Consider the following 24,456-nt stretch of genomic DNA (forward strand, 5'->3'; position numbering starts at 1 on the left):
TACGTAAATTAATTCGTAAGTTACGTATATTTTTTACCAATGAAAACGTTTGTAAAAAATTAAAAGTTCTAGTTGCTTTTTTAAGTAATAAAAAAATTGGAGGGCAACAAGGCCTCCTGCCTCGCTCCTTTTATCTCAGAATCATCCGATTAATTGCAATTAATTAATATACAAATTTCGTTTTAATTATTTATGTGCGGAGAGCCAAGATCAAAACATGCATTAATTCAAAAGCGTCCAGAAATTAAATAAAAAAAACAAGTTTTTTTAAATGAAAGTAAGGAGCAACATTAAAACTTAAAACGAACAGAAATTACTCTGTATATGAAAGGAGCTTTTCCTCCTCAACGCCCGGCTCTTTACGCTAAAGTTTCTTACTGTTTTAAAAATAGAGTTAAGAGAAAGAGTCAAACTTTAGCGTAAAGAGCGAGGTGTTGAGGAGGAAAAGCCTTTTTCATATACGGAGTAATTTCTGTTCGTTTTAAGTTTTAATGTTGCTCCTTACTTTCATTTAAAAAAACTTGTTTTTTTTATTTATTTAAAAAGGTATGCATTTTTGAACTTTACTTTCCAAGAAGACGAAGGGTATTCAGGTGAGCCTTTCAGAGAATTTTGAGGGAAGAAATGAACTAAATGAAAACACGTTATACGTATATGGATTGTCAAAAGGGTACAACACATGAATAACTGAATATTTATTATTTGGAAAATTGAGGAAATGATAAGGGAGATGATCAAAAAGGCAATACTTGCATGATATCAATACCACTACAGCTACCACCACTACTACTACCACACTACTCTATTTACAATATTGAGGGAACATTTGAACTAAATCAAAAGACACTATGTGAAAGTACATTGACAAAATAGTGTATCTCAAGAATTAATTTTGGTATTAAGTTGAAAGTTTCAGAGAATACTTAAAGAGGAATATCATCTCACTAAAAGGTAATATGTGCATAATATTGCTAATACTACCGATACTGCTACATTTACTGCTACTACTACTACTACTACTACTACTTCAATTTCAACTGCTTGTAAGGATAAGAGAACATTTAAGAAGTATATGAACATACAGGCTATCAAAAGGACATATCAGCTATATCATAGTAATGACTAGTTTTTATTAATTTGAAACTCCCAGGACTTGATGAGAGAGATGTTCAACTGACCAAAGGCAATAAGTTAAAACTGCTGCTGCTAGTGGTACTACCGCTATTCAATACTATTACTAGTAATATCAATGCTACTAATGTGACTACTATTACAACTATACCTAAGGGCATGAAGGTGAAGTATTGAAGAAATATTGAGGGGGGGGAGATGAACTGAATCAGAACACACCGTCTGTATGCAGTTTGTCAATGGGATGTGACAGGAATATCTTCGGAACAGTTTGTTGTGTGACGTTGAAACTAATAGGGCTTGTTGTGAGAGATGTTGAACTAACCAAAAGAGAGTAATTGCATCCTAATGTTACTGGTTCCACTCGTACTACTGCTATTGTTACTATTATTACTAGTTCTATTACTACTAGCCTACTGTCACTGAAGTTTAGGCTACTACAATTAATTCTAAAGCTACTACTACAATTACTGCTATTAAAACTGAGGAAATTAAGGCAAACAGTTTGGGATATATAGAAACTGTATGGAAATAAATCGAAACACACTATGCCCACACAAGCTGTCAAGCGGACGCATCAGAGCTGCTTCAGGAATGGTTGATGGTATATATTAAGCAGAAACTTTTAGCTTGTGTAGAAGGGGATGTTGAAGAAACCAAAGGTGCTATGTGCATACTCCTACTAATGCTGTTACAACTACTGCTACTGTACAAACTAAGGGTACTAAGGTGAAGCTTTTAGGGAATATTTAGGCGGATGCTGAACTAAATAATAAAAAAAAAAAATATGAGCATGTGGACTTTCAAAAAGATGACAAAGCAATATCAGAAGAACAACTTATATTATTAATTTAGACCTTTAAATGTAAGTTGTGGGGGATTCTAAACTAGCCAGAAGGCAATATTTACAATTAATGTAACTAATGAAGCTAACGGTATTAAGATGAAACTTCTAGGGAACGCTTAGGAGTTTCAGTTAAAGGAAAAAACTGTATGCATGCAGGTTCTCAAAAGGGCATATAGGCCATATCATAGGCAGCAACACTCTATAATAGCTAGAAATATCATTGAAACTTTTAAAGGAGCTAATTCATATCAAAATTAAAAGTTCTGGTGCCTTTTTAAGAGTAACAAGAGATTGGAGGGAAAGCAGCCTTTCCCTGAAGCCCGATCATTTTCCAAACACATTCGAAACACGGTCAAAATTTTGAGACAGCCATTTTGTTCAGTACTGTAGAAAGTTCCGGCAACTGTGTCCTTTGGGATATTAGGCATGTCAACCCCCCATAATTATGAAATTGGTCTAATATGTTTTAAAACTAAATGTTGCTTCAAAATAAATCGAAAGACATTGTAGTTATGATTGTCAATAAGACACATAAGCAATATATCGAGAACGACTGGGGGTATTAAGTTGAAACCCCCTTGTACTCCAATTACAGCGCGAGAGTCTGGCGCCCTTTTTAAGAGTAATAAAAGATTAGAGGGTTAGCAGTCCTTCTCTCAAGCTCTTTCATTTTCCAAACGCATCCATTAAAAATTTTGAGATGGCCATTTTGTTCAGTATAGTAGAACGGTCCAGCAACTATGTCTGTAGGGATATTAGGCATGTCAATCCCCCAAAATCATGCAAATGGCCCATTATGCTTTAAAACTAAATGTTGTTTTAAAATAAATCAAAAGGTATTTTGTTTATGGTTAAATAAGACACCTCAGCAATATATCGAGAACGACTGGGGATATTAAGTTGAAACTTTTGGGGATGCTACTACTACTACTTTTGCTTTTACAATTTTTTATGTTTCAGGTCAACTTCAGAAGCTATAAAATTAAATTAAAAAATACTGTTTGTGTCAGGATTAAAAACTGTTGAAAAAGTTTCTCCAATGTACAAATAGTGCCCTATACTATGGATTCTTAAAAAAAATTAAAAAGATATAAATATTATTTGTCCATGAAAAAGACTATTTCAATAAAAAGCGATCAGAAATTAATTAAAAAAAAATTTTCCTCAAAACAAGTTTTTCAAAGAAAAGTAAAGAGCTCCATTAGACCAAGAATAGCCAAAAATAGAAGTCAAATAGTCTTCCAAGTGTAAAACCAACACAAATCACTATTAATAAATAAATGAAGCTTAGAACGAACAGAAATTACAAGAAATAGTCGATTCAAACTCAAAACGACTAAAATTAATATGATTAGGGCTGATAACCCCCCATACCTTCTCAAGACAAGAACACAATATGCGCTTTACTGAAAACAAAACACGCTTGAAATGTTCCCACTTTTCTTACTTTCATAAATAATAAATTATCAAAACACTAAGGAATGAATATCAGTATATGTCAATTAAACTGACAATCGACGGTCATTATTTTTTTCTTCTTCTTTTTTCACAGCTATACCAAAATTTGCCCCAAGTTACGCAAATTTCACAAGCATAGTTGGCACGAGAATTGCTGGAAAAATTTTGGTAGCAGAAAAAGCTAGAAAATCCTTGCTCAAATTGCTGCAAAATCTTCCAGATAAATCTTTTCTGTCTCACCTGGCACGTACGCAGAGGGGTGAGGGGCCTTCGGGCCCTCCCCCCCCCCCACTGAAATTTTATGAAATGTTTAATTTCACCATGGTTTCTTGGGATTTCTGGCAAAAGTAGGACATTTATTAAGAATCTAGATACATGTTTGAAGCCTTTTTTTGGGATTTTACAGCATGCAATTGTCCAGTCAAGTCACTGCCCAATTATTAACCCATTTTCTGTCTAACTTTTTACCCTCTTTGAAGTAATTAGTGATTGTACTATTATTTTTTTGTAAAGAGAATTTGCTTTCCACATCAAAATTGAATTATCCTTGATGTTAGGGCGTTTATCCCCCCTTTTCAGGATAAAGTATAGTTTTTAATGGATTAATTTTGAAAACTATCACATTTCATTAAAATCAATGTTTTCGAAATAGAAGAACTACCCCCCACAGCACCCATATTGTACTGTTAACCCTAAAATTTCCCTTTCAGTGGGATATAATAGATTGATCACTGGTTCTAAATCGCTATGAACATAACCTGAGCCTAAAACGTACTTTTGAGGCTTCAGTCTTCTTCCCCCTTTCCGCAACAATACTACTGATTAAAGCTAATCTGTATTTTCCGATATACGTGATTTTTGCATTTATTTAGTTAATAAATAAAAAAAGTACTACTTTATATCTGCTGTTTCGAAGGTTTTGCCCCCCCCCCGAAAAAAAATTCCTGCGTACGTGCCTGTGTCTCATATACGGTGTTACTACCTGTGTACTGTATTTTCTCTCTTTCCTTTCTTATAATGAGCTTTGCTGAAAATTAATGCGGGTATCAACCCCTGGATTCTGAATGAGAGCGGACTAGGAATGAGATAATGAATGAAAGCGCAAAAAAACCAAACAAATAGAAATACTGGCTAGTATTTATCAGTTAGCCTGCGTTTTAATTTTTTGTAATTGTGTTTGGGTGATAAACTTTCTAATAATCAGGTAATCATTGATGCCTCCCACCTCCCCTCTCGTAAAAATAAAAAATAAAAGGTCTACTTGTCCTACTTCCCCAAAACTGCATGAATTTTTTAATCTGACTCCCCTTACGATTCTCAATGTATTGCAGAAACACTATTTTGACAACTGGACAACATATAATGTCTTTTGATGTATCCGGCATGGATAGATTAGCAACAGCATGGATAGATTACATGCCTATAAAAGGTTAAAGTGCGAAAACACTGAGGTGTTTGGAGAAGAAATATCAGTCTTTTGGGATGTTTTAAAACAAATTTAATAAATTTTAATAAATTTAGATTTAATTTTGGATTGCATTATAATCACCCTAGGTTCGCCTCCTTTGTCTTTTTTCCTTCGATCTTTTGTCTTTTTTTGGTTTATTTATTTATTTTTAAGACGTTTGTGTTACTTTGTATTGCTTTTCATTTTACCTATGGATATTAAGCTAACACATCTAGCTCTGTTCTCCATTTTCTAGGGGTTTCTCCCTTGTTGAAATTACGTTTTCGTAATAAATCATTTATCTTGCATTTTTTAGAGTGATTCCCCTCTTTTTCGAAAATCAAGCGCATTTTCCTTTGAAAAAGCGCATTTTCATGTCCTTTGGTGGATAACTTTAAGCTCAATGAGTTTAATATGCTTAGAACCATCATGAAAAGCATGTTCTTTATCCAGGTATTTTTATCATAACTCTGTTTTTTATTTCGGCTACTGTTAGTGCGATTTGCTGCTAATTTGCAGTTTATCACCTTGAACTGTTTGATATGTTTTGCAGACAGTCTTATGGAATCCTGTTACAAATAAAAGGAGTTAAAAGAATATTAAACAGGTTAGAAAAAGTATTTAAACATAAGAGCTTAATTACCAGAACTTAAGAAGCCTCGAAAATTTATGTTTAATAAGATAAATATGTTTCATCTATGGCTTCAGTTTTGGGAAATTCAATAAAATATAACCAGTACTAGGAATTAGAGAAAACATACAAAGCTACCAAAAAAGTCTTCCTGAATACAACAATATATCTTTAATGACATTTTATAAAAACTAATTAAATTGCTTCTGTTTTCAATTGTTTTTCACATGTGCATTTTCACAAATTTTTGTGAGAAATTGCAAAATGAAACTGTAAAATGGATTGAACTCAGCAGTGATGCTGAGCTTAGCAAAAACTGGTTGAATAACTTGATGTGAAAAGTATTATAACTATAAAATATTGCTTCAGAAAACCTCAGTGTAAAAGAAAAAAAGGAAAATAACGTGCTATGTAATATTCAAGAAAACCTTGCAGATTTGAAGAAAATCTTCCATCAACAGTTCGTGGTAACGAACTGTAGTAAGGGCGACACGGTTCAATAGTAACCAAAACTCTAAAAAACGGAATTTTGATACCAATAGTTACATCAAAAGAATTGCATTTTAATGCTGATTTCAAATATATAAGTTTCATCTTTCCATGGAGGAATTTGTCATGGGGGAAGAAGATTTCCATAAAGGGGGCGCAGCATTTTCTAAAAAAAAACAATTTTGTCGTAAAAAACAGTAAAAAAAAGTTTCTTACTGTTTAAAAATAGAGTTAAGAGAAAGAGTCAAACTTTAGCGTAAAGAGCGAGGCGTTGAGGTGGAAAAGCCCCTTTCATATACGGAGTAATTTCTGTTCTTTTTAAGTTTTAATGTTGCTCATTAGTTTCATTTTAAAAAAAACTTTTTAGCTCAATTATCATTTCAGCTTACAGAGAAAAACACTATCGAACACAAATATATTAGCCAAAAACTACACAAAAATGGAAATGGTACATTGGTTTTTGGGAGATTTTGCTTTAAATCAAAAAATTCCTCACCCTGAAAAGATTTAACGAAATACAGCCTTGACTCTGGCTTGTAAAACAAATAAGTAAATGAAATGATCAAAAAGGTCTTTGGTAAAAAGATCACTTTGAATTTTGTCCTTTAGGTTCATTTTAGGTTGGAAAAAAGGGTCATAGCTGAATGATTTATTTAGAAAATATACTTGCGACAAAGGAAAAACCCCTATCCAATGCAAATAGAAAGCAAATCTCGATGTGGCCGCTTAATATCCATAGCTAAATAAAAAGCAATGCAAAGTAACACAAACATCTTGCAAAAGTAGATAAAGCAAGAAAACAAAAAGACAAAAGGCAAGAGAAAAAAAGTAGAGGAGGCGAACCTGGCGTGATTACAACGCTCCAAAATTTAAAACTAAATCTATTATTCATAAAACATACCAAAAGACAAACATTTCTTCTCCAAATACCTTAGTATGTTTGCACTTTAACCCCTAATGGGAATATAATCTATTCATGATGTTGCTAATCTATTCATGCCAGATAAATCGAAGGACATGATATGTAGTCCAGTTGGCAATATAGTGTAATTGCAATACCTTGAGAATCGTAAAGGGGATCAGATTAAAAATTTCATGCAGTATTCGGGAGGGAGGGTAAGCAGACCTTTGTTTTTTTAATGGGGAGGGAAGGTGGATGCATCAACGATTCCCTAACTCTTAGAATGTTTAAAGGGGTTTTATCCCTTTGAATAGTTTATCACCAAAACAAACACAAAAAAAAATTAAAACCCCATCTGACTGATAAATGCTAGCCAGTAATTCTATTAGTTTGAATTTCCTGCGCTCTAAATCATAATGTGAGAAATAGACAAAATCTAAGCATGAAGCGACAAAATCCATGCAGAGCTCCAATTACATGTGCCAACGGGAGGAGTAGAGGACGTGCAGCATTTAATGCGGAATGTCAAAAAATAATCGGATTTACTAAGAACTGAAATTCGCTCAAATTATCAGTTCTTGAATCGAACTGCCCAAGTTTAGCAAAGTGATTTGCTCACCATACTCAGTTATTTGCCTTTAACTTTTGTTAAATTTACGGGAATGAACCAAATCATCATTATTAATTTTTAATGGTTATTATTGTTAAAATTATTACTATAGATGCAATTACAACCAAACTTTTGCCATGAATGCAGGGGTAGACATCCGCATAAATTTTCACCAAAACCCATCATAATAGGGAAAAGAGAAAAAACACAGCACACAGGTAGTAACAGCGTAAGTGAGACACAATTGTCTTATGCGGAAGATTTTGCAGCAATTCGAACTGAATTTTCTTGTAGCTCTTTCTGCTGCCAAAATTTTCCCAGCAACTCACGTGCCAATAATATTTGCTAAATTTGCGTAACTTTTGGCAAATTTTGGTATAGTTGTTCATTGACAGGTTGTTTCTAAGGCAAGTCGGATTAAGGCTATTTGATGTTATTAGTAAGAAACAAATAAAAGAACTGCTCATAAGCAGCAGCGACAACACAGCTGAGTAAAAATATATCCTGTTAAGCCCACCAGCCCTATTTCTAGCTGTTTTTTTTTTCTTCCGAGTAAATATTTTAATGTTGTAACGCATGTTGGAAATTTAGACATTTGTCAATGTATCAATTTCGCTTTTAATAATTTAATGTGCTTCAATTCCAGCTTATCTTCTCAAGTTACAAAGGACTAATACTTGGAGTTATCTGTTAAATAAGACAATACTGTTTCTCCATTACAAAATAAGCTCATGTAAAATTGCATGCACAAGTTGTGTTCTTTTCTGGCTGAGGGTTACTACCCATTTCACTTATGGTGTTACATTTACTTTCTGACATAAAAAATGGTTTTGATGAGGATTTTTACCATTTTAGTATTATTATCTGTATTTTTGGCAAACATAATGGTTAACAACACATTATATTTTAATTGTCTGTGCCATATTTAAACCACAAGAATGATTCATACTTCTTTTCTTAAGTATGAGTTAACACTATTTTGAAAATTAACAGCATATGAATTTCTCATCAATATATTCTTTTAGGAGTTTTTTAAAAAGATTGCTGAATTTTTTTACAGTCAATATTTTTTACAGAAAAATTAAAACCATACTAGTTTAATCTCCAAGGAAAAATAATATAACCTTTAAAAAAAGAATAATTTTATTTTAATAAGGATGCCTTTTTCTTTTTCGAAAATGAACAGTCAAGAAAAAAGAAAAGAAATTATTCCCCTCTGTAAAGACAACATTGAACTTATAATTACTCTTTGATAATCATTCAAATTGAAATGCTGCCTTGTAGTCCTCATCAGAATTCCATATTCGATTCATCCAATTAACCAAAGCGAACTTTATGGGCCATACAGGCCGTTTACTTAGAAAAAAGAATTTTTTTTTTCATGGGGAAGGGACTGTTTTAGTCTCTTGAGCATATTATACAATTTAAAGGGGGATAAAGGTCAATGCTTTATAAAGTAAACACTCATAAGGGAAGGAGAAGGTTAATCAAACTTTAATATTTTATAGTCAATCTTAGATTATACTTAGATTAATAGAGATCGTATTGGTTACATAATATTATTAAGTTACATAAGCATACAGCTTTGAAGTTTAAATACAAGTTTCAAAAATTAGAAGTATTTCTTTGTTTTGAGTCACTTTTAATGCTAGATAAAATAAGGATTTTCTTCATAAAGAAGATACTTTCTTTTAATGATCAAACAGTTTGTGGTAACGAACTGTAGTAAGGAGCGACCCGGCTCAATAGTAACCAAAACTCTAAAAAACGGGATTTTGATAATAATAGATACATCAAAAGAATCGGATTTTTATGCTGATCTCAAACATATAAGTTTCATCAAATTTAGTCTTACCTATCAAGAGTTACGACCCTAAGAACCATCACATTCAGCGTATCAGATAACTCTACTGTAGAAGTTTCAAGCACCTATCTAGAAAAATGTGGAATTTTGTATTTTTTGCCAGAAAATCGATCACGGATGTGTGTTTATTTATTTTTTTTTTCGATATGAGGTGATCGTATTTACCCAGTGGTTCTATAATGTCGCAAAAGGGCTAATTCTAACGTAAATCGAAAGTTCTAGTGCCCTTTTTAAGTAACCAAAAAAATTGGAGGGCACCTAGGCCCCCTCGCACGCTTATTTTTTCCCCAAAGTCACCGGGTCAAAATTTTGAGGTAGCCGTTTTGTTCAACGTAGTCGATAAACCTAATAACTATGTCTTTGGGGGTGACTTATTCCCCCACCATCCCCGGGGGAAGCAACGGGCGATGTGTACATTTCTCAGAGGCCTCTTTCAGGATGTTGCCTTTAATCCTGGAAATTTAATGGCTGGAAGTCATAAGCTTTGACCATTGTTTACATTTAGAAATGGTTATTGGAAAGTGTACCGACGTTTTCAGGGGTATTTTTTCTATTTTTTGGGGGGGGAGTGTCTAAGGGAGGGGGCTACGTGGGATATTCTTTTAATGAAGAATTTATCATGGGGGAAGACAAATTCCATGAAGGGGTCGCAGGATTTTCTAGTATTCTTAAAAAAAAAACAATGAAAAAATAAATATGAAAAAGTTTTTTCAACTGGTTGTAAGGAGCAGCATTAAAACATAAAACGAACAGAAATTATTACACATATGAGGAGGTTCATCTCCTTCTAAATACCTTGCTCTTTACGCTAAAGTATTTTTTGTAATTTCAACTATTTATTCTACGACCTTTGTGATTCAGGCGTCATTCTTAAAGAATTGGGATAAAATTTAAGCTTTAGAGTAAAGAGCGAGGTATTGACGAGGAGGCGGACCCTCTCATACACGTAATAAAAATATACGAATATAGAACCTCATTGCGTAAGTTAATTCGTAAGTTACTTATATTTATTACTAATAAAAACTTTCGTAAAAAATTAAAAGTTCTAGTTGCCTTTTTAAGTAGCCGAAAAATTGAAGGGAAAATAGGCCTCCTATCCCACCCCTTTTTTCTCAAAATCGTCCAAGCAAAACTATGAGAAAGCCATTGAGCCACAAAAAAAAATAGTATGAAAATTTTGTTTTAATTATTCATGTGCGGAGAGCCAAAATCAAAACATGTATTAATTCAAAAACTTTCAGAAATTACACAAAAAAAACAAGTTTTTTCAACTGAAAGTAAGGAGCGACATAAAGACTTAGAACGAACAGAAATTAATCCGCTTATGAAAGGGGCTGTTCCCTCCTAAACGCCCCACTCTTTACGCTAAAGTTTTTTTATTGTTTTAAAAGCTAGAGTTGTGAGAAAGGGTTAAATTTAGCGTAAAGAGCGGGGCGCTTAGAAAGGAACAGCTCCTTTCATATACGGAGTAATTTCTATGCGTTTTAAGTTTTAATGTCCCTCCTTACTTTCAGTTTAAAAGACTTGTTTTTTTTATTCAATTGCTTTACAGAAACAACTATTCTTTTATTGATTCATTGATTAACAGCACTTCTTGACTCATAGGCTGTAGTAAAGCCTGTGGCAGCCTGAATTGAACCCTTAGCCATGTATCTTCGGGCAAAGATCATTTCACTGGTCCATTACAGAGGGAAACAGTTATTGCAACAAACAAATAAAGAGATCCAGAATGAGAGGCAGTATAGAACATTCACATATCAACATTCTCTTGTCTGATACATAGTGCTCTTCCTCCCTAAATCTAAAAGTTTGTGACAACGAGCTGTAAGTAATATGCGACTCGTGCTTGTAGTAACTAAAACTATAAAAAATTGTATTTTTATAGTAGTATATGCATAAAAAGAGTCAAACCAAACAGACATTACTCTGTATATGAAGGGGTTGCCTTCTTCCGCAATACCTTACCTTCTATGCTAAAGTTTGACCGTTTGTCCCGATTTTTTTAAAAACGGTTCCTGAAACACAAGGGTCTTTTAATTAAAATAGGAAGTTTTTTTATTGTGCTAAAAGCTTTAGCGTAAACAGCAAGGTAGTAAGGAGAGGAGAAACCCCTCTATATACGATGTAATTTATGTTTCCTTTTTAGTTTTAATGTTGCTCATTACTTTCCATTACTCGTTTTTTTTCTAATTTAATGCATAAAAAGAGTCGGTTTTTTATTGTTATTTTATATGTAAAATCATTCCATTTAAAATATGCTATCAGGAGTTAGAGACCTATAAAAAATTGCCAATTTTTTAGGGAAAGGTGGAAAGAATCCTAAAAGGAGAGTTATCTTGATAAAAAAAAACAAAAAACAGCACCTTTGAATTATTCATTTCAGTGAAACCCGCTGCAGACATCCCAAGCCTCTATTTATAATAATTTATAATTCCTTTTTTGTTTTGTTTTTTAAGATGGTAATGGATATGAGTTTTATTTAGTGAAAACTATCTTTTCCCAGAGTGATTACGTTGAACCTCATGCTATTGAGTAAAAATTTAGAGTGTCAATCAACTTAGGAATATCAAACAGCCACATACATAGTTTTCTAGCTTCAATATGTAACATTCCTCGTGCCGTAGCAAATTTGTTCCTGTATTCGCATTTATTGATTTTAAGAACAGAGGGGTTGAGTCATAATATTATGCAAGAAATGCAGCCCATAAAGAATTGCATAGCTGCACGCCAACGCCCCTACACCATCCTTGATTAGCCCTGTAATATAACTTTTTAGTTATTTGTTAGGTGTATGACAAATAAAACCACACAGTTGGAAATTGAAATCATTTTCAATAAGGTGTAAATTATGCTATAGCCTTTGGATTTAATTTTAAGATGGTATGTGTGTGTGTGTGTATGTGTTTTGGGGGGTCCTCTACTCCTTTTTTTATAATTTCTGGTTTATCCAAGCGTGACTATATTTTTGTTTTTATTTCTGTTAGTTTTAGGATAAAACTATTCATATTTAGCTAAACCCATTATTTATTTGTTGTGATTATCTGTATTGTTTTCTGTTCAGAGAGGACCTCACTTATGCATTGATAGGAACTTCTGTTCATTTTAAGTATAAGTTATTAAAGAACTTTTTTCTGCTAGTCCTAGGATTGAATCTTAGCCTTCTTTAAAAAAAACTTCTTTTTTACGAAGCAAATTTTAACCAGTAAAAATAAAGAGCAAGAACAAAACTTAAAACAAAGAGGAATTATCCTGTACATAAGAAGGTATGTCCTCCCACCTTAAAACCCAGATCTTTAAACTAAAGTTTGAGCTCTGTCTCCAGTACCCTAAGTTGGAATGCAACTAACACAGGGGAAATGGGAATGGAAAGGAAAGGAATGGGAATTGAAAATGCTTCAAGAATGGAAGCGTTTATTGACACACTTTTACCTTCGGCAATAGCGTTTTACATCCATGTATTTGAAAGGTAATCGTTAACAAAAATGTTTGCAATTACAAACTGTCTATTTTTTCCACTCAAAAATGTTTTCAGTAAAACAATAGTAAAACTCTAAAGAGTGAGAAGAAGAAAGGGATGGGCGCAGGATAATTTCTGTTTGTTAAGTAGACAGATATATACAACAGTCAAATAGAAACACCCAATAATAGCTAATTAGTGGCCAAATGGGAATAGCACACGTAATAGAACTGGCCAAATCTAAATACTCATCGGATATAAGTAGTTTAAACTAAAAACAAAAGAATCACAAGTTGAACAGCCAGACATTTGATATTGATGCTAATTTAAGATACCAATGTTGATGGCTTTTTCTGTAAATTACTCACTCAGTGATTTTGAAGAAACTTTATCGATACCCCCCGTTATATTTTTAAAGGGAAATGGGTCAAAATGTGACAACTGACAACGTGGTATTACTATTAATACCACAAGCAGCTCACCGCAAAACCGATCAACCTGAGGACAACACAGCTACATACACATATATCCCATCTCAATCTATTCAACGCCTCCCTCTTTACACCCTTCCAGGAAGTTACAATTTTTCTTAAGTCTTTCCTTAGGACATCCCTTCACCCCAACCGAGAAAGAACCGGCTTTCTGATTAGCCCTAGACAGTTGGCCGAAAAGGACACTCTTTGACATTCTTTCATCCTTCATCCGCAAAACGTACCCTAGTAATCTCCATTTTTCTTTCACTATAGCCCAAGAAAGATGGATGGAACCTCACCTTTCGTAGAGCCTACTGTTTAAAATATGGTCCGTCAGTCGGGTGCCCAAAACAATCTGAAAACAAATCTGAAAGCAATTTGAAAGTAAATCTGACCAGCAAAGCTGAAAGCAATCTCTAGCCAACCTTCCTCCGTTCTTAGGACCCTTTTTATCACTGTAACTTCCAAAATTCTAACTTTAGTTGGTAGACTTTTCTTCCTATTCTTCCAAACTTTTTTCAACTTAAAAAAAAAACAGCTTGAGCCTTCGCTATTCTACTTTTAACGTCTTGACAGCACCCACCGTATTTGCTAATAATACTTACCAAGGCAAGTAAAGCTGTCCAGTTGATCTGTCGTTTCGTTACCCAACGTAACCTTTTCATCTTTACTTAATCTTAACTTTAGTGACTTACTCCGCATAACATTAGTTTTCAAACCTGCTCGAGCCCCCTCAACTCGCAAAACCTTTAATATTTCATTTATTTCACTCACACTTTGATGTAAGATGCTGACCCTACCCATTTGCTACCCAACGTCACCTTTTCATCTTCACTTATTCCTAGCCTTAACGACTTTGTCTTCTTAACACTAATTTTCAAACTTATTCTAGCACCCTGAACTTGCAAAATCTCTAAGACCTCATTCATTTGCTCTGGCCTTAGTATTTACCGGAACAAAGTAATTGACACTATCCCGCAGTATCAACTAAGAAAAACATACAAGATTTACTTACATCCTCTTGGTATTAACAGAAATATGCTCGTAACAAAGATCATTTTGCTAGCTGCCATTTCTTGTATTTCACCTGGAAGGATTTTTCGGTATCAAAACAAAGAAATTTGAAGTTTCACTTTAGCAAGTATGTTAGAATATAAAATTAAATTAGTCTAAAATACCGTATACGTAAGGGCGTCAGAAGCTCTCCTTAAACTCATTACTCTTTACACAGGTTATACTGCATAGCAGAACTACTATTTTCACATTTTCTTTCTTTTCGCCTAACTGGGTACCTGTAAAAAATAGGGCTTCGAATTTTGTTCCTGATATGGAGATCGAATGCAAAAAAAGGTTCTCCTGAAACTTTTACAACTTCCAGAAATGTAATAAAAAGAACTGTATATTTTTTTGGCCGACTTAATTTTACATTTCAAGAAGAAAAGTAAAACCGTCTTAGTTACAAAATCACACTTCTTAGGAATAAAATTTCTTCAGTAGAACATAGAATCAATGCTTCGAGACCAGAGGTAGGAGATTTCGTATCCTTTTTAGATTTCTTCTACCTGGACATCTAAAATTTTGAATTTTCTTGTTTTTCAACAAAATCTTCAAATATGATTGAATTTTTTGTAATTTCACAAGGATTTAATTTTGGATCCAGAAGTTGACTAAAAAACGTCCAGCAGTGACCTGACTCATGTGTAAAAGGGGGAAACGGAATTCTTATGAATCTTTCAATTTGCAAATCTACCAAAAGAGATTGTCAGATCTCATCGGAACTTAATAGGTAGTAAAAGATAATGTCTCCAAATACAGCTCTACCTATCCATGGTGGGTGAGGGATACAAGATCTCAACCTGACCAGCTCTGGGTCTACAAACAGGGAACATTGGTAATTCCTGATTATCATGTATGTAGCAGAACTGGTTATTGAATATTGACCAAACTTGGTTGAAAGGATAAGTATGTGGCAAGGTAACCAAGAACTGTTTGAAATGCTACATTCTAATTATGGCGTTCACGGGAGACGTCTGCGGTTTTCCTTCATATATTTCATATGTAAGCAAAAAAAGACTCGGCTTTTTACGATGATTTCAAATATTTGAAATTCATCAAGTTTAAAGATATAAATCTAAAGCTTAGAATCCGAAAAAACTTGCCCAATTTTTTAAAAAATGAGAAAAACACCTTAAAAGGAGAAATGATCATGATACAGATTACTTCATCATATTCAGCACATCAGAAAACTTTGTTGTTGATGTTTCAAGATCCTTTTCACAAAAATGGAATTCTTACTCTATTTTATTTTCCACATTGAATTAATACTGAAACGTATTTATTTGTTTGTTATTTTTCACAGGGGCTATCGTATCGAACCAATAGTCCTAGGGAATATGAGATGGTTGAGTGGAAAGTAAAAGCTCTAGAGCTCTTTTGAAGTAGCCCGAAAGATCATGTCACAACAGAGGGGCGTTTTCTGCCATTTTGCACCACCGAACAAAGCTGCTATTGATCAGTAATCGCTTCAAAACTATATATTGAGTTTCCCATTGTCAGAGGCAGTAATGCCACTGTTAGTGCATTTACTCCTAAAAACTCACGTGGTCCTAATAAAATAAACGGTTAATATAGATAATTATTTTACAGCTTCGTTTAACAAGCTGATTCACTTGATTTTCGATAAAATTATGGATAATGATGTAATTTCACATAATCACTTGTGAAGGAGGGCTGGTGCGTTACTGTGTAGCCAGAGGAGGTACCCGACCCATAAGAAAATGTAGTTTATATCTAAATTTTGTAAAGTTTTGGAAAATTAAGGTAAATATAGAAGAAAGGCTTTGTAGATTAGAGTGATAAAGTACTAATTAACTTCTAGTCTCCCTTCGTTTCGATTAAGCCTGAAAATAGGTGAGGCAGGGTGACAGCCCCCTTCTTATTGCAGAAAAATTATTCTTAGTAACATAAAAGGTCGCATTGATATGCTTAATGGAACCAAAGGTAGAGAAGCAGAGGGGCATCTTCAGTGGTGTCAGGTATTTTTCCCATGAGAGGGGAAGGAGGTATTACCAGGAACTTATTTTTATCGACGTTTAAGTTGATTTTGTATTTATTTTTTATATAATAATGAGTCATGTGACAACCGACTGTTAATAAGGTGCGAGTCGTTCTTAAATCAACCAGACCTTTAAATGAGTTTTGATCACAATATATACCTTGAACAAACTGACTTTTTATTAAAATTCCTAAGATCTAACATTCGTTAAGTTTATTGTCACCAAGCAAAAGATACAAGTCTGAGAAATTTTAGTCGATTTACGGTAATCTATATATATAAAAATAGGTTGTTTGTCTGTGTGTCTGTCGACTGACGTCATGTTTGTCGACTGACGAAATTACAGACCGGGACATTGGGACACAAATGACGACCGGGACACCGGGACATAGGGAATATAAATGACGACCGGGACACTCAAAGAGAAAGCGACCGGGACACAAGGAATGTTCGATTAGCAATCACCATCAACAAAGCACCGGGACACAAATGACGACCGGGACACAGGGAATATAAATGACGACCAGGACACTCAAAGAAAAATTACAGACCGGGACACCGGAACACAAATGACGACCGGGACACGGGGAATATAAATGACGACCGCGACACTCAAAGAGAAATTACAGACTGGGACACCGGAACACAAATGACGACCGGGACAAAGGGAAACAACAACAACAGGGACGCCGGCGGGCACAGAGGGATATATAAATGACGACGGGGACACAGGGAATGTTCGATTAGCAATCACCATCAACAAAGCTCAAGGGCAATCATTAGAATAATGAGGTATAGATCTGAATACAGATTGTTTTTCCCATGGACAATTATATGTTGCATGTTCAAGAGTCGGTAAACCTGACAATCTATTTATATGCACAGACAATGGGACAGCCAAAAATGTTGTATATTCGCAAGTTTTACGTAGTTAAATATATATATATATATATATATATATATATATATATATATATATATATATATATATATATATATATATATATATATATATATATATATATATACTAGCTGTTGGAGTGGCGCTTCGCGCCACCCCAAAACCTAGTTGGTGGGGCGCTTCGCACCCCCCACGCGCGCGTAAGTCGGTATGCGCCATATTAGTTACGCGCCATTGTAGTTGTGTCCCTGTGTCCCATCTGTGAATATAGATAGATTTATATATGTGTTTCAAACTACGTAAAAATTGCGAATATACAACATTTTTGGCTTTCCCACTACTGGGAGCTTTCCGTTTCCAATTGCCAGCAATTGATCTGAAAATGTTTGACCAGAGTCATCGTTTTGCAATCGGACACGCATATTTGTAGTTAATTTTAATATTTTTACGTGTGCCCATAAATTAGAATTTTTCAGGCAAGCATTCATTTCGTCTGCAGGAGTTAAACTACGTAAAAATTGCGAATATACAACATTCTTGGCTTTCCCATTGTCTGTGCATATACAAAGCCGTATGTACTAATAATGACGTCATATGCAAACGCTCTTTTTACAAACAAACAAACATGCATACTTAACCGCTTCATTTGGTTCCAAAACTGTGTCGATTGACTTGTAAAGGACTGCCTGGTCTCGAATCTTGGTCAAAACAATATTGTTGATTTCGTGGACGTCTATATTTTTGGCTGCGAGAATCGCTCTTTCACTTAGCCATTTATTATTTTTATAATTTTTTAGAATATTCGGAAATACTTTTTCAATCAATTCATTTTTGGACGTCACTAAATTACAGAAATCAGCAGGTAGTTGTATACGTCCTGAAATTGAGTATCGTATCATAAATGTCTTTTTGTTCCGACGTTAACTTGGAAATGTTATTTTGTACATACGACAATAGATCACTCGTACTGTAACTTTGTTCACGATCCAATTCTACACATGTCGAAACAGCAGCGATACGGTTAGATGAAGGCATTCCCAAATCCTGAAGAGGTTTGTTTGCCATACGTACGCACAAATCTTCTATAATAACTAAAGTGTAGTTATAAATTTCTGATGTAAAATCAAAAGTCATATCTGACGTCTCTAACTGTTTTCGATGGAGTATATCTACGGACATTTTTGACTTATATTTTCCCCATAACTCAGTAGGAGCTGATGGAGAGCAAGTTGTTAAAATGATGCCAAACAATGCACGAATTTCACTTGGGGTTGACGTTTCGCACGCGTCATTGATGCAGTTATCCCAGTGTTGGTCATTCTCCAATAAATTCAGAGCTTGGCATGCACTATGGTAAGTGTCATGTATAGTACCGTTTACAGTTCTCAAATACTCAAAGGATGTCGGACCGGGTACATTCACCAAAAGCAGGCGTAGAAAGAAGCATTCATGTTGATTGGGGTGACCGGTGTAGAGTCTTCCTATCGTGGTATCTTTGAAGATGGTAGGTTGGCCGTCGACTGACTTACCCTGTTTTTGACGTTCAAATACTTTATTTTTAGTATTCCACGTGTAATACGAAGGCACTTCAGTATACAGCAGTTTTTTTGCAAAAGAATCATTTTTGCAAAGCGAAAAAAAAGCTGTTAATTTTGTATCCGGTGGATTCAGGGCTCTTTGTTGCACGTTGGTTTCCGAGAAATAAACACGTTGACCATTCTGTAAATGTACCGCTAAGTGAACAACAGCTGGACTACGTTCATGTATCGGAAATGAAAGAATTCGCCAAACAGCTTCATTACTGCTTATGTATCTTCCAGCCTGATATTGTACGATTTCGTCGAAATCTTTGATTTTGGGCTGCAAGCCAAAAACTGCCATGTCACTGCCTTTGTTGACGTATTTACATATGTATTTGATTGCCTTTACGGAGTTACAGTATTCAACGTTTATGTGTGCATTAAATGTTTTTGATAATAATGGGGAATATGGAACAACCCACTGGTTATCTACTTCGATGGTGGTACCATTGCCATTGTAGGTTCTTCAGTCATTTTACTATTAGAAATTTCTCTTTCAACGGTCTTCTTACAATTAAAAATTTGTCTTTGAACGATATTCTTAAATACCTGTGTCCTGGCCGTCATTTATATTCCCTGTGTCCCGGTCGTCATTTGTGTCCCGGTATCCCAGTCTGTAATTTCTCTTTGAGTGTCCCGGTCGTTATTTATATTCCTTCTGTACCGATCGTCATTTGTGTCCCGGTCTGTAATTTCTCTTTGAGTGTTTTTCTTTTTAGTATTTTTTAGTTTTTTACATTTTTTCTTTTTTCAGTTTTCTTTTTCTTTTTTATTTTTCAGCTTCACTATGAAATACATATCGCCGAACCTTTGTTTTTTTAACTAAAATCTGGTAGGTATTGATGACCTTATCCAAGTCAAAATCCCAAACCCAATCATCATCGCTATCATTTTCAGTTTTGATATGTTTTGACTCTCGCTGTCCAGGTGGATCTTCATCTAACTGCGCGGTTTTGCGTTCTTTAGCCTCAAGCCTGTTTCCTTGCTGTTCTTTTGATTCCTCGGCACGCTTTCTTTTCTGACTTTCTCTATCAGCAGCAAGTTTTTTGGCATAGACTCTTTGAGCATCTTCATCGGCTTTTGCCATGGTAAGTTCATCAGTCATTGTAAACTTAAACATTAATAGATTTCTACATGAACATATGTCTTAAATATCTTGAATGACGTCACCGTCAAAGCAAAAATGACGACAACTAATTTCATGACGTCAGCCGACACAGAAACATGACGTCACCTGATCCACAGATCCACAGACAGACAACTTATTTTTATATATATATATATATATATATATATATATATATATATATATATATATATATATATATATATATATATATATATATATATATATATATATATATATATATATATATATATATATATATATATATATATATATATATATATATATATATATATTTATATATATATATATATTCACAGGTGGGACACAGGGACACAACTACAATGGCGCGTAACTAATATGGTCCGTAACGACTTACGCGCGCGGGGGGGGGGGGCTTGGGGGGGTGCGAAGCACCCCCACCAACTAATTTCGTAACAATGTTTTTCATTCACGAATTGACGTAAGTTTAAAATTTGTCCTAGCCAACTTTAGGCCATTCGGCTTTTTTTATTTTTTTTAATGCACACAATTGCTTTAGTCAATAGCTAGTCAATTTAGTCAAAATTGATTGATAAATACAAATAAATATTTAAAATCGATCGAAAGATAAAATTAAACTTAAGTCAAAGTTTAGTCGATTTATGGTAATATGGAAATAATTTTGTAACAATGTTCTTCATTCACGAATTGACATAAGTTTAAAATTTGTCCTAGCCAACTTTAGGCCATTCGGCTTTTTTTCTTTCTTTTTTTTAATGCACATATTTGCTTTAGTCAATAGCTAGTCTATTTAGTCAAAATTGATTGATAAATAAAAGAAAATATTTAAAATCGATCGAAAGGTAAAATTAAACTTTAGTCAAAGTTTAGTCGATTATGGAAATAATTTTGTAACAATGTTCTTCATTCACAAATTGACGTAAGTTTAAAATTTGTCCTAGCCAACTTTAGGCCATTCGGCTTTTTTTCTTTCTTTTTTTTAATGCACATAATTGCTTTAGTCAATAGCTAGTCGATTTAGTCAAAATTGATTGATAAATAAAAGAAAATATTTAAAATCTATCGAAAGGTAAAATTAAACTTTAGTCAAAGTTTAGTCGATTTATGGTAATGTGGAAATAAGTTTGTAACAATGTTCTTCATTCACGAATTGACGTAAGTTTAAAATTCATCCTAGCCAACTTTAGGCCATTCAGCTTTTTTTCTTTTTTTTTTAATGCACACAATTGCTTTAGTCAATAGCTACTACAAAAAAAGTTTTTAAACATCAGGAAAATTGTGTTAATCCTCTAGTAAATTTTTACGCTACTAATCAATTGACAAGAATTAATATATATAATTTAACAGCGGGCAATGGATTCGCGAGGGAGGAAGCCACCGTCATATTTTTATGCCTTGGCATGGTTTGAAAAACTATTAGAAATTGAATAAAAAAATTAAATTGAAGATGAGAAACAACAATAAAAGTTGAAAAGAACAGAAATTATTCAAAATGTGAAGAGGGCTGCTTCCTCTCCAGACCCCGCTCTTAATGATGAAGTCTCGTTCTTTAAAAATAATTTATATTCCATTTTAACAGCGTTTTATTTCTCGTGTTTAATCAGTCGTCCTTAAAGAATTAGGACAACAAATAAAACGTAATCGTAAAGAGTAGGGGGATGGCTTAAAGAGGGAAAAGATACCCTCATTTATGGAATAATTCCTGCTTGTTTTAACTTTTAATATCGCTTCTTACTTTCTTTTGAAAAAAACTTCTTTTTTTTATTTATTCATCACATTAGGCCACCTTAGGCCAGCAGAGCAATGCCGTTTCCAATTTTTGGCTATGTTTAAGTCAAGGGTTACAACTCCTTGAAGGGTTAGCTTAACTTATACAAAAAAGAAGACAAAATATTTTGCTCAAGCAAAAGTAAAGAATTTACATCATAGACTATATTAAATTATAAATATTATAGCTTAATATCAAAACAGTTCTATTGAATAGAATAGAGTATTTTTTAATTGACGTGAATTAAATTAAACAGAATTATTTTATTCTAATCAAAGTAAAGAGCAACCTTAACGCCTAAATCGAACAAAGACCAACCGATTTTGCCGAGGTTTACCACCCCCATAGCTCCCACTGTCTGCTATAAAGTTTAACTTGCCGAAAAAAAATTTCAAATTGCAATTCATCAAGCGTGACCTTTTACATAAGACTCGGGGATTTTGGGTTTGAAGATACAACGTTTTGGCTTATGATATCCCCCCACTCTTACTCCAAAAACAAACACCCATCCCGGAGGTGCTATACATTAGCGTTGGTGTGACACTAAGAAGTAGAAAACTAAAAGTACTTTAAGAATAAAACTAGCAAAGATCATTCTCAACAAAGTGAGGGGTTGGATAATTTGCAGACCGTCAACTTATTTTTTCTTATAATGAAGATCTAATTTAATTTCACTGTAAGAATTAACGTCTCTTCATTATTTGTGTTTGAGTAAAAATGTATCAATTCGCTTTCAAAATTAATGCAAGGATGGAGATTAAAGAAGAATTGTACTTTTGAATTGAATGTCTTTATTCCATTCTAGTAATTTTCCAGTTAACAAAAACTCAACTTCAGTATTGAGAAGTCAGTCTGGTAGCCTCCTCCGTATTCAGCGTCCTCCGTATTCTTTTTACATATTTCGGGGCGTCAGGCTGTTAAAAAGTTTGGCCTGATATGCAAAACACTAATCTTTGACCTTGATTTTTCCCTAGTATTATGCCTGTAAATTTATGTAACTATAATAACTTAAAAAAAATATTAAGAGACAGGTCTCCAGGGATCTCTTGATCCTACAAATGCACATTGCCGGGTCTCTACTCTTGTGGTAGTTAAGCTGTAACGCGTATCTACGAGTTAACCGCTTGAGCATTGGCTTGGCAGCTATGTCGAGCAGTGGCTTTCTAATCGGGTGGCCATCGAAGAGAAGACTGATTTTGCTCATATTTAGTACCAGTCCTCCTCCTTACTTTCATGCGAAACGGGTGGTTTAGTTATAGTTCATTTTAACCTCGGCCAATTTCTTCTACTTCTTGTAATATAAATTACCTGTGATAGCTTATGAACAAACTTGGACCCCAATAGATGTTCTCTCTCACTTTCTAATTCATTTCTTTTTTAAGTGCGATATAATAGGCTACCCTTTAGTCTTTGGCTTGGTGGTTTGGATGTTTGTTCAACTGAATAATATGAAAGAAAATGACATAATAGAAAACACAGAAATAAGGAAACTATGTTTCCAGTTTTAAACTCATAAATGTAATAAAAAAGAAAAAAAAACCGTTTTTGTTTTATCATGGCAATTAGGGCCATGGCCAATTAGTGAAGTGTGATATCTACTCTCTTTCGCTCTCTCTCTCCCTCCCTCTCTCTTTTTTTTCGCTATCTCTATATCTATGGCTAATATTACAAATTAAAAAAAATATGTAGTAAGAAGTAAAATTGCAAGAGAATAATAATTATAATTTTGCTTATTCTATGCTTATATTATTTATTATTTTGCTCATTCCAATCTGTGTAGTCACAGGCATACCCAGGTTAGATCACAGATATATATATATATATATATATATATATATATATATATATATATATATATATATATATATATATATATATATATATATATATATATATATATATATATATATATATATATATATATATATATATATATATATATATATATATGGAACAGGGTTGCTTCCTTTAGACTATTTGCATGCCTGTCTTTGACACAACATTTACCATAACTTCTGATTGATTGCTATAGTCTGTTAAATCCCTTTTATATACAACAATATTTGAAATCCTATGAATTAAAACTAGTTTTCCTTGCAGCACTTTAGTACTTACTATTTATCATAATAGTTTATTCAACTTCATGAGAAGTCCAATGCTTAAAAGGCGAACTCTGAAAGGCTCATTACTTCAGGTCCAGATAAAGGAGCAGACTACTAGCAAATGTAATGTGGTGATTCCCTATATAGTAGAAACAGAGTTTATATCCTGCGCAAATTACTTTTTTGTGAAATAGGTGAATTGTGATACTTTTATATAAAGAGGGAATTATGACATTTATGGACGAGACATATTTTGTCATGACAGGTTAGAGATTCTAATTTTTGGGGACGCATATATTCTTCGAGTATGTGTAAATATGTCTAGATATGCCTTTGGATTTGGCAGATGCAAAAAAAATTTTTTAAACCAAGGGCATACACAAAAGTTTCGTACATTTGAAGAAGATTCAATCATTTCAATAGGGAGAAGGGGAACATACTAGTTGATTTTTTTCTTTTTTATTCCCTTTCATGGGAGCAGAGACAATAAAAATAGTACCATGACATTCTTACTTTATGCTCCTTTTCAATATACTAAATAATATTTTCTTTTGTTGCGAATATATGACACATCTTGCGATGCGTCATATATTCGTTGTTAAAACAGTTCAGG

The 24,456-nt window shown here is 33.7% G+C and overlaps 1 protein-coding gene across 1 annotated transcript in view; it reads right to left on the bottom strand.

The window, feature by feature from the left end:
- LOC136025279 (putative carbonic anhydrase-like protein 1) overlaps positions 1 to 24,005 on the bottom strand; it is a 144,921-nt gene extending 120,916 nt beyond the window's left edge. The window contains exons 1-2 of the mRNA XM_065701161.1: positions 23,857 to 24,005; positions 14,324 to 14,395 (exon numbers count right to left, since the gene is read on the bottom strand). Of these exons, the coding sequence (XP_065557233.1) occupies positions 14,324 to 14,395; positions 23,857 to 23,866 (82 nt within the window). The 5' untranslated portion in view covers positions 23,867 to 24,005. The remainder of the gene's footprint in view (positions 1 to 14,323; positions 14,396 to 23,856) is intronic.
- Positions 24,006 to 24,456: the final 451 nt, after the last annotated feature.

Source organism: Artemia franciscana, chromosome 3 (assembly GCF_032884065.1).
Source record: "Artemia franciscana chromosome 3, ASM3288406v1, whole genome shotgun sequence".
Classification (NCBI taxonomy): domain Eukaryota; kingdom Metazoa; phylum Arthropoda; class Branchiopoda; order Anostraca; family Artemiidae; genus Artemia; species Artemia franciscana.